The following is a 12199-nucleotide window of genomic DNA, read 5'->3' as shown; positions in this document are numbered from 1 at the left end:
AAATAAGAAGCAGAAGATGGATGGTAGATCATGAACTGAAAGGGGCCCAGGAGAGCAAAGTTGTATTCAACTACCGAGTTTAGTAAGTGTGTACCGGCCATCAAGATCTCAGTGCTCCTAGTGGATGTAATCCTCATCATTAGTGATGCTGGGCAGGCTGGTAATGACCATCTGCAGGGCTGAATTTCCTGCAGGCAGACCAAGCAGGGGCCTCAGAGGCACGGAAATATTTAATATTAAGTTATTTGAAAATTCTCTCCTTGTTGCATGGACACCAAACAACAAGGAGAGAATTTTCAAATAACTTAAATTAAATATTTTCCCCTCGAATTAAAGAATTATTCATTAAAGGAAAATTATAACTTTGTTATACTTCCTTCTTCTTACTTTAGAGTTTCATATTATTTTTATGTTTAATTATATGGAAGGTGTTGAGGTAGAGAGGGGGTTTAGGGTAAAGACACTATCATCTTTTCACTATTCTAATGGTCCAATTCTGGCTGTCTGCCTCAAAGAAGGTAGTAGTTTGTTGGCTTTTTCCAGAATAAGGCAAAAATATCTGCTCTGGATATGCAGAATCTTCATGCAAGTGAGCTAGTGAGCTTCTGTGAAAAAAAGAAAATATTTGGATTTAGCTCTCTTTATTAATCACACTCAAGGGCCTAGTTTTAAATATCTGTTTTCTAGTTTTCATTTCTTAAATTATGATAGCAATGTTGTATTAATACTCTGTAATCTCTAAAAAAGAGTTGGGCTAAGAGCTTGATTTGAAGGGAAGGAATTTGTTACCCATATCTGATCCCCACAAATTAGTAGTTTTTTCAGTCTTATATTAACAAAATCTTATATATTTATTATATTATTTTCTAGTAGCTAATTAGAAAAGAAAGGGGGAAAATATGAGGCCTGCTGATCAAGTATTGACCCATACCACATGAATGTAGTAGCCTGAAACCTATCTTAAAAATAATAATAATGCATCCCAGAATGCACATAAATTAGGAGTTGCATCTGTAATAGCTATTAATTTGAAAACTCCGGTTTCTGGTTTTTAGCTGCACAAATATGTATCTTTCTAATTACAGAATAAGTGTCATTAGCATCAAGCAGTGAGTACAACTGCCCTGAAATGAGTATAACTTGAGGCTGTAATTCTGTCTAAATTCCTCTTGACCTAAATCCACTCTTTTTATAAATTCAAGATAATGTTGCATTTATTCATTTTTCTAGCACTCAGACAGACATAAATGCCTTTATTCTTTTTTTTTTTACCATCCTTTGTGATACATTTTAAAACTTGATAAAAGTCAGAAAATAGATTCATTTTAGGTAAGTCTCCATACTATCACATGAATCAAAATATATATTTCTTTGTCCTATTCATGTTCCAGATACCATACTCTTCAGCATCTCCTGGGAATTATGTAGTAAGTACATTTGGGATTGTTTGCTCATAAGATTTGATGTTATGTTTTATTTGGGCAATGAAATAGTTGTCCAGATGTTAAGAAGAGCCCCTGTGTATTGGCCAAGAAGTGAACATCTGACACGTATTGAGTTTTTCGTCTGCCAGCCTCACTACATATGTTGATGTTCATTAGTGAAACAGTTATCAATCTGGCCAAAATTGCCCAGAGTACTGTGTTTTACTTTAGCATATGTTTCTGTAAACCAATACAATACACTCTGTCCAATCATGAAGAAAGCCATCCCTAGTTACACAATGATAAGCTTGAATTTGCAGTTCTCCAGAATAATCTACACCCCCTCCCTCACCCCACTCACCACACACGAAGTTGAGGAAGACATTAAACTTTTTCCCGATCACAAAGGGAATCAGAATAATGACTAGTAATTTGGGGGGAGGGGCTCTTGAGGGTTTTTTTATGCTTAGAAATTAGAAACACTTATTTTTCTTCTTGTTATTATTTAGTATTATTTAGTACATGATAAAATTTTCTACTAATGCACACACACCTAAATTCAAATTAGCAGATTTTACCTGACTTCTTGAATTTACAAATGACCTTTTAACCATCATTACATTATAATCCTTGCTACATCTCAAGGCCACTCTGGAAGATACATTGTTATAATATTTAGGAGTAAATGCCTATCAGAAGAGCTTAGATAAAATGGTAAAAAGGAAGATCTTTCCTAAAGAAATTTCAGAGGTGGTGGCTAACTGGGGTAGGAAAAGAGGAGGGCCTAAGAAGATCAATGAGCATTTTACTCTCGTAGAAATAATGTTTTATGAACATAGTAAAAAAAAAAGCACACACTGTTTTGGACCTGTGAACTTAGTGCTCAGTGTCCTCTTAAGCTGTACAAACTAAGAAAGTCTAACTTTTTTCACATTCTCTCTGAAGCAAAAATGAAAGTAAGAACATGTGGGTAAAACCTATTTTTTTCTTAAATCCTTGAGAATAAGCCTAATATATGGTTTTATGAAATTATAGACTTCTATCTGAAACAAAATTGAAGTTGCTTATTAAATAACAAATATATATATACATATATATATATAATTTGAAATAATTAGTGGGCTCTGTCTACACATTCAGAATGAAGTACAAATTTATCCACTTAGTAATTTACCCAGATTAATTATGGTACATCTGAAAAATTCTAAAACACTTTGCCTGAATTATCCATTTTGGTTATCTGAAATAATTGAATTAACCTTAGAATCACCTAATTTCCATTTCAGATTGATTAGTAACCCACAGAATTAGTCAACATTGCCTCTCATTTCTAATTGACGTGATAGCAGAAGGTTCAATACTCTAGAAGTGTTATAGTTGATACCAATAGAGAAATATATCAGTGTATTTTTTTAAACATATGAGTATATTTGAGTTTTTAGCTTCCTATAAAAAACCATGATATGAAACATAAGAAAATTACAATAAACTAAATCACAAATACACATGAATGATGCTGTTTTATGGATTTGTAAAGACCTTAATAAATGGCTTCTCCTTAACCTCATTATATACCTGATGTGATTAAGTCATGAATAATAAATCAGTGTTACAGGCTCATTGTTTTTGGAAACTTGTCAAAACAGTCTCAACATATTTAAGCTAAATTATATTTTGCATAATATTGAAATGACTGTGCATTCAAAGAAAATAAATTATGGAGAAAATATATTTCCTCTGTGATTTTCAAATTGGATTATTATAGATAAGTCTAACTCTTCTTCTGTTTTTCTATATATTGTTTGATGAAGTGCCTTATTTTTACTGAAATTTTGTATAATTATTTAGGGTCCTCCAGGAGGTGGAGGGCCACCAGGAACACCCATCATGCCTAGTCCAGCAGGTATTGTAATCACACTAGTCACATGGGCATTTGATTATTAGAATAAATTACAAAATATAAAAATTGTTATGACGGAAGGCTAGTAGTATTCATTATCTCATTGATGGTAACAGAAGTAGACTAGAGGTAACAAGTAGGAAGAAACAGCGTTCTTAAATAACTATTGTCCGATTTACTTGAAGCATGTAGAAAATTCCTGTTGTGTGGGTAACAGATATAATCAGGATAAAAATGGTGTTAATCTATATGAATTGCCCAATAATTTATCTGACAAAAAGATTCCTTGAGACTGTGAAAAAAAATCCAAATCTCACAACTTAGAAAAATTCTGCATAAGTAAGTAACATGTGAAATACATGGATCCATTAGGTTTGATCAGACCCACCATTATTTACTAAGATGGGTGTAGATATGTTTACACGTCCATATGGATTTATTAGCTAATAGATTCACTATGTAGTGGAGGAAGTTTTTTTTTTCTTTTAACCTTGGTAAACCAAAATACCTCAATATTTCTATCATCATTTCATGTGATGATTTTAAATAGCTTTATCTTTTCTTTTTGAGACTTTAACATAGACTATTAAATGTGTTGTTTCTTGAGGACTCTAATGGTGGGAGTTGACATTGGTTCAGCCCCCCTGGAAACAGCTCTGGCAACATGTATCAAAAACCATGAAAAAGTTCATACCACTTGCTCTATAATCCTTCTCTGAGAAATGATTAGTGATACAACCCAAGATTTATGTGGAGGGGTACTCATTTGTTTATAATTAATAGTGAAATAGTAGATACAACCTTCAAACCTAATCTAATTTTAGTGATGTTAATAAATTAATTTTTTATGGAATATAATGTAGCCATTAAAATTATAATCAAAGAATTTAATGGAGAATAAATGTTCATGATTTAATACAATATGATCCCAATTATTATTTTAAAATATATATAACACAGAAATGTAGAAAGTAGAAAACAAAGAAATAGCTAGGACTTTATCAATGTTAACATCTGGGTAATGAAATAGATGGGAAATTTTTATGATTAGGAAAAATTTTTAATTATGTTGCACTGTTCAATTCGTATGTTCTTAGCTGGTTTGTTGAAATCTAAGATGTATGGAAGTTTGAAATTAAATATCATTAATCATACCAATAAATAGTAATTTTTAAGTTTTGAATCTTTTTCATTCTGAAAAAGCATCAATTTGATAATTAACACAAAAGTTTGCTTTGCTTCACTAACTCTTTGGAATATATCATAAATATTTCATGGATTTCTGTCCTCAGAGCATCTTCACTGAAGTGAAACAGAATTCATTCAAGATAGAATTATGTGAATTGAACATCTTGCCCACATTTGCATTCTTGTATGGTGAAGTTAAATGTTTAATTTATGAAGGTAGCATGTGATTAATAAACACTTCACTATAATCTAAGAGAAATTTTTTGGAGAAACTGCTAAACTTTGCAGGTGATAAGTAATCTGATTACACTCTATCCTTTCAAGCGAGAAATTGCCACCAGTATGTCTTCCTAGCCTTGTGCGATGAAGCCAATACCCTCCCCCCCAAAAAATAAGTGGCCAGAAGATATACTTTATTATAAAGTTTCTCTGTATATAAAAAGAAGTCAGATATTTTCTAGAAAATGCCAACCTTATTCCTCTGAGTTTTTTAGATGAAATTATGTTTTTGATTGGTATTAAGAATAATAAATTTATTTTTCTTTCTACATATTTAAAATATACAGCATATTTTTTTCCAAATTAATTACTAAAATTAGTTTAAAAAATTAGTAAGGCTAATAAAGATAAAAAACCATTTGAGGATTTCCTGTTTAAAGCAATCCAAGATTTCCTGAAAGATACATTTTTATGGGATAAAGTGTTTTCCATTAGTTAAATCTCAGTTAGCAGATATTTATTGTCTGTGGCACACAATATAAGACATGATATCTTTCCTTCTCTCAATGAACTTATTATAACCTTGTTGGAAGCAGGAGGAAAGAATAAGACAAAATATTAACTAGAATGCAAAGTGGAATTCAATGATGGGGGAGCAATTTGGAAGTATCAGGAAACAAAATTCATGTAAGAAGTAGGCCTGGAGTAATGAGTGGAATTTTAGTAGATGGAGGAAAGAACCAGCAGCCTGGGTTGACAGGAGTATAATGTACATGAGGATGTAAAAATAATTAAGGCCACAAAAGTAGATTGGGACTTTACTTACTTACTTACTTACTTACTTACTTACTTACTTACTTACTTACTTAGTATAAACAAATAGAGATCTGAGGTGGGCATTCATCTTTTTCAGCAGTATGATATATTAATCTAGATGTGAAAAATAATATTTAGATTTGTGGATCACTGTTTACAAACAACTGATAAATTACATTAAACCTACTCTCTAAGTGGTACACACTAAAATAATAAACTTTTTAATGTCTACTAAGCAATCACAAAATAAAAGGAAAAGTAGTTGCTCATTTCTTACTCTGTTTATTGTCATGAGAAAGCAAATTATTTTTATCTTCTGCCTTGAATCAGTACAAAATGTTTGAAACACATTTTTTTTTTCAGAATAGAGAGGCCCCATACATTATATTTAAGAAAACTGTATAATTGTGGGAAAATAGAAAAACATTTCCTAAATGTAAAATATATGGCCTTTCACTCCAGGTAATACGTTCTAAAAACACATGTGCTCAGAGACTTAATTAGAATTAGCTAATAGACATGAAATGTAAATTTTTAAAAATATTATAAAATGTTACATATTTTTATATGGATATACACTATAGTTATTTTTACTATAATGAATCAAGAATAAAATGAATGAAAAAAAATTTCGTCAAAAGTTGTACTAGAAGAAGCTGGCTTTTACTTCAAGCAAGAGAAATTTTCATTCCAATTTTAAAGTCTTGTCTTACATTCTTTCTTTTAGAATTAAGCAAGGATATTCCACCAGCTATTAATAATTATTAGATAAATAAACTGTTTTTAAATTGGTGTATAAGAAACCTAAGGAAATAATGAAAACTGAAAAGCTACTGAATCTGAATTTTAAGAGATTTTTTGTTATATTTATACATATAAATTCCATAGTGAAGTCTCAAAGTATCCACGTTTTTTTAAAAAAGAAAAACTTTACTGTAATTTTTTAGATTTTTAAAGTAATGTTCCTTTTGACCTGAATTATTCAAGTGATTACTCCTAATATATTAGGTAAATATTCCCATTTACAACTATAGAATGATAATTTCTGAGGTGGAAAACGACTTACAAGTATTTGTTTCTGAACATTAGTAATAACTATTTCAATTGCTGAAGCTATTAATATGTATATGTGTGCAGATCATCTTTGATTATTACTTTGTGTTAACTTGGGTGTAAATTATAAAGGAAGATATTAATTAAGTAATATTTTGTTTCAGATTCAACCAACTCTGGAGACAACATGTATACTTTAATGAATGCAGTACCTCCTGGACCTAACAGGCCTAATGTAAATATGAATTTTTAATAAATTTTGGAATGTATCTGAAGGCTCAAGCTCTAAGTACATTCCATTTCCTAGATACTATTTAAGCTTTCTGTTTTATTATCTAGGAACTTATTAGATAGCCCCAAAAAATCAAATCCTTTTTATGTTCTGGGTTGAAAAAAACAATACATAAAATGTACAACAAAAGCTTTCATATCAATATAACTTAAATGTAAAACTGAACCTAATCAATTATAAAATGTTGGTGCATAGGTTTATCTCAAATCTTACATACTGAATAATACTATTTGAAAATGACAGGTAATATATAATCATTTATATTAACCTAATTTTTAGCATCACTAATTTTTTCATTGTGGTGGTTTATTTCTTTTATCCTGATAAACTTGAAATAAATTAGGAAGTTGGATATGCTTGTTTTTCTTTAGATTTTTGAAGTCTGGAGTTTAAATATGGAAATGAGGCAGGTCTACATAAAGAATTTGGGTGTTCTTAATAAAGCATATGGTTGTGATTTTTCCATAAAAGGTTACAGAAAAATATTTATCTATAAGACCTACATATTAACAAAAAATATTTATAACGGTGTAGTTAGTGAAATAAAAATCAGAAGACATAAAAGGAATTTTCCATAAGTATACCAAAAAACAGGATTGAAATAATTATTATAATTGAGCTTCTTAGCAGTGAAGACAACAAATCAATCCACTATTATGATACCTGAAATATGGACAGTCCCAATTAAAGTGTGTTGTAAATATAAAATACACGCTAGACTTTGAGGAGTTAGTGAAAAAATTATGTAAAATATTTCATTAAAATTTTTATATTGACTGCATGTTGAAATGATCATTTTGATAAGTAGGATAAATAAAATATATATTAAAATTAACTTAACCTGTTTCTTTTTACTTTTTAAACATGGCTGCTAGTAAATCTGAATTCACTTATTAAGTTTGCATTTGCAACTTGCATATTATTTCTGTTAAGCAGTATTGCCTCAGCACTCTTCTCTTTATATAATCAAATAAATTGGTTTTCAGGAAAAAAGAAACAATTTCCTATGAGTAATGTCTAAAAGGTGTTTCCACAGTGATCGTAATGAACATTGAATATGATAATGAACAATGTTCCTTTTAGAAATTCAGCAAAAATACAGAAAAGTTCTTCATAGTGCAATTTCATATCTTAGAACTTGATATTTGAAATGGAGGGAGTGAGAGAGGAAACCCAGAGCATATGGTACTGAAGACACTTCTGTGGGCAGCTAAGCTGATATCATCCAAGTATGTTCCATTCTGGTCCTCTAACTCGACACAAAGATAAGAGATCCAAGAAAAGTAGAAGCTGAACGTGTCATTTTTTCAAATGTCATTCATCTCTGCCAGAGGTAGTAAAAGCAAATGCCTGCTGAGGGCTAGGCCTGCAGTTTTATGTACTTCAAGCATACAGACCAATAGTCTTCGTGTCTTTGAAAACACTGTAGGGGCCAGATAAAAGGAGCGTACCAAGTAGGTTCAGAGGGTCTTGGCCTTACCAACACAGGTTTCTCAGCCCAGATCTAAACAATGCTTTTGACAAAAGCTGAATGAAACAGTTAAGTTCAAAGTTAATTTCTTGAAGCTATCACTTAAGGTATATACGTACATACAAATATATATACACACACACACACACACACACATATATATTCTAGGTTGTTTACTGAAAATCAATCTGTGTGCTTTAAGGCAACAAAATTTTAGGCATTATCCTGGGAAAATGTACAAGCATGTGGTTTGTATGATCCCAGTGATGGAAAGCCATCTTATTTCCAAACAAATAGAGATAGATAGATAGATAGATAGATAGATAGATAGATAGATAGATAGATAGATAGATAGAAATTATAGATTATATACAATTACATGTTGTCTGCTGAGGGCAATTGTTTTTCTCCCAAAAGCCTGTATGACTAATAAACACCACCGCCTCATCTACACACATAAATACGCACGTACACACACACCACATTCAGTATTCTGTACCATATGACATGGAAGAAATGATTTTGGCATGGGAAATTTTAAGAGCAAGTGTTTTTTAATAGGCTATTTTAACTGTAAAAACAAGATAATTATAGATAACTTGTCTTCAAATGGGGTTTAGATTTCCTCAGGAGTATTCCAGGGAGATAAGGAAAAGACTGGGTGGACAGGCCATGGCCTCTCCACCTGCTCTACCACAGTATATCAGCTCACATCTCTTTTGTACTGGGCTTCCGACTGAAAATAAAATAATCCCACTACTTTAAAAAAATGTTAAGTGTAACTGCTATAGAATGTCCAATTGTCATTGAACTGACATGGTTGAGACTGCCAAGAATTAACTATATTGAGCTGTCCCCAAGGAGCCAAATGTACTTAACCTGCAAGATGAAATTATTTATTATGTCCATTTGAACAAGGATAGATTGTCTGCTAAGAAAAATGTTAATGTTGGCATAAGAATGTTGAATTCTTCTTATTAACAAGCCAATACTTTTAGCAGCTTCTTAAGAATCATCTCTAGTTTATAATAGCAAAATCTGCCAAGAGCATAGGAAAGAATGCTTATCTTCTCATTTGCACTGGAATGTATGTACTTTCTAGTTGAGGATATCTGAAGAAAAATTTGGATATGAATGAGGATTAGCCTGAAGTTCCCAGAACCTAGAGAAGATGGTATGAAGGAAGTAGGGTGGTCTAGTTTGAGAATCCACAAGGCTGAAAAAAAACCTCCATTACTTGAAAATGAAAATAGATTGTGGAAGTATCTTCTTATGTTAAAGATAGATATTGTAACATAGAGATAAATAGTTGTTTTCAATGTGATCATAGTAATTTTCTTCATTTTTTAAATAGTTTCCAATGGGCCCCGGGTCAGATGGTCCCATGGGTGGATTAGGAGGAATGGAGTCACATCACATGAATGGCTCTTTAGGTAAGGATATTAAGTTTGATGTTTAGAAATCAAAACAAAACCTTAATTCTACATAGTGGATATTATAGTTTGCAGAGTGCTTTTCGTATACAAGAATTTATTTTAAAATGCTTCAACTTTCACCTCAGACTGATACTTGACAGTATATCGGTTATGATGACTGGAGATCATTTGAAAATCAAAAGTGTAGAATTGTTGTCACCTAGCTCTTATTCACAAGTGTTTACTTTAACCTATCAAAATCTGGGTGTTTTATGATAAAAGGAGATACTGCTGCTCTGGGCACACAATCGTGCATTCCTCACCTGGAGGACTACAGTATCTTCCCAACTGGTGTGTCTCTGAAGGTGTACAGACAGTCTCAGAGGAACTTATGTTCTCTGCAAGAATTTCTTAACTTTGTTTTTGTATTTTAATATTTGTCTCTTTTAAAAATAAAATCAGTGGGGCGCCTGGGTGGCTCAGTTGTTAAGCATCTGCCTTCGGCTCAGGTCATGATCCCAGGGTCCTGGGATCGAGCCCCACATCGGGCTCCCTGCTCAGCGGGAAGCCTGCTTCTCCCTCTCCCGCTCCCCCCGCTTGTGTTCCCTCTCTTCGCTGTGTCTCTCTCTGTCAAATAAATAAATAAAATCTTTAAAAAAAAAAAATAGTGAGAAATAGAGATGAGTGGCACACAACTGACTAGGTCACACAGTGTACGGGCAGGCCGAATGCAAAACCAAACCCAAACCAAAAAACAACCACACTTATTTTATGTTTACATATATTTAAGTAACATTATCATAAGCTAAAAATTGACAATGGGGATAGAGGCTTATGATAATTTTTTTCTTTCGGAAAAGGACCACCTTTTACTTAGGTTGGAGTAACTATGCCTGCGAGTAACTTAGGTTATACACAGATTTCACGACTCCACCCAGATGCCCTCCTCTGATACTTTGAAAAGCTATGTAACTTCAATAATCGAGAAATTATTTGCAACACATTGATAGACTTTTGAGCTTTTAAGGTCCACATTTATTTTACATACATATATATTTTGCCTAGATTTCAAAGTCTTAATTTACACTCTCCAGTTATGGTAGCCACATGGCATGTGTGACTAATTTTAAGTTAAAATTAAATAAAATGTAAAGTTTACTTTCTCAGTTGCGCTGCCACATATCAAACATAAATAGCCACACGTAGCGACTGGCTACCCTAATGGACAGCACAGAGAAACATCAGCATCACACAAAGCTCTGCTGGGCAGCACTATTCTAGAACTTTATTTTTTCATTTATTGCAATATAACTCACTTTCCAATCTTTCAGTTTGTAAAATTTTCAAAAAAGATGACATTTGGTCATAGTTAGAAGATTTCCAGTTATATTATTCCCTAGAATAGAATTTATAGAAGAGTTTCACATAGGCTTGGCAGTGGCTTATTACTTTTATAATAAACATTATTGTACATATTTATATATATGTAATTACATATATACATTCAATATTTAATAATTATGTCTATTTGTAAGCACTAACTTTATTTGTGATTATAACTGAGTATTTTTCTATTAAAATAGTATATATTTATGCCAAGAAAATTGTTAAAATAGTTAAAAATAAAGCTAATATTGTGGCAAAGGTCTGATCATTGTTCCTTGTTATCTAATGTCTGATTCCATTTCTTAAGAAATCAGTATTGATTGTTCACTTCTCCCAAGAATCAACATAAAATTACAGTATTATTTTGAATAATTTTGAATAATACTGTAATTTATGAATCAACATAAAATTACAGTATGTTTTGAAGACTTTCTTACTTTTGATGGATTGCCATGAATCTTGATTGCTGTGAAATTTTTAATATTATTATAAATCCTTTGCTTTGGTATATTATAGTAAAAATACTTTAAGATATTGTTGCAGATGTCCATTTTATATTTTATCAGAGTTAGATGTATCATTTCAGAAAATATATTTCTCTCTCTTGCTCTCTATATACATACACATGTGGACATACATTTTAATAATTTGAATTGAATAGGATTTATAATATTTCATTTTCAGGAATTTAGGATAACAGTAGTTTTCTTCATTCTGCCATTACAAAAATAAACAAAAAATGATGATTGGGAGCTAGAGGTACAACTCATCCTTGCATTTGCCATCAGATGATACTTATTTACCATACAGTATAAGAGAAAAGGAATTTTTTAAGATTAAATTTTTTAAGATTAAAAAATTCAGGAGCTATATACTAGAAAATACAAACAGTGTACTGTATTTATATTAGAGGAATACTTCATTTATATATGAAATCATTTTCTAATAAAGATTTTCTTTTCATGTTTTGTTTCAGGCTCAGGAGATATGGACAGTATTTCCAAGGTGAGTATTATATATTCTCTGTGTTGTTTT

General features: G+C 31.5%; 1 protein-coding gene across 8 annotated transcripts in view; it reads left to right on the top strand.

The window, feature by feature from the left end:
- Positions 1-12199, top strand: part of SSBP2 (single stranded DNA binding protein 2) — a 288797-nt gene that overhangs the window by 258913 nt on the left and 17685 nt on the right. For all 8 annotated transcript variants that reach the window (XM_064596315.1, XM_064596316.1, XM_064596317.1 and 5 more), the window contains 5 exons: positions 1392-1427; positions 3273-3327; positions 6765-6835; positions 9718-9796; positions 12141-12169. In XM_064596315.1, the coding sequence (XP_064452385.1) occupies positions 1392-1427; positions 3273-3327; positions 6765-6835; positions 9718-9796; positions 12141-12169 (270 nt within the window). The remainder of the gene's footprint in view (positions 1-1391; positions 1428-3272; positions 3328-6764; positions 6836-9717; positions 9797-12140; positions 12170-12199) is intronic.

The sequence above is a fragment of the Mirounga angustirostris genome, unplaced genomic scaffold (genome assembly GCF_029215605.1).
Source record: "Mirounga angustirostris isolate CCGP_5_RB_7025 unplaced genomic scaffold, mMirAng1.0.hap1 SCAF_7, whole genome shotgun sequence".
In the NCBI taxonomy this organism is placed as follows: domain Eukaryota; kingdom Metazoa; phylum Chordata; class Mammalia; order Carnivora; family Phocidae; genus Mirounga; species Mirounga angustirostris.
The sequence above is the reverse complement of the archived record's forward strand: the minus strand, read 5'-3'. Positions and strand labels throughout refer to the sequence as shown.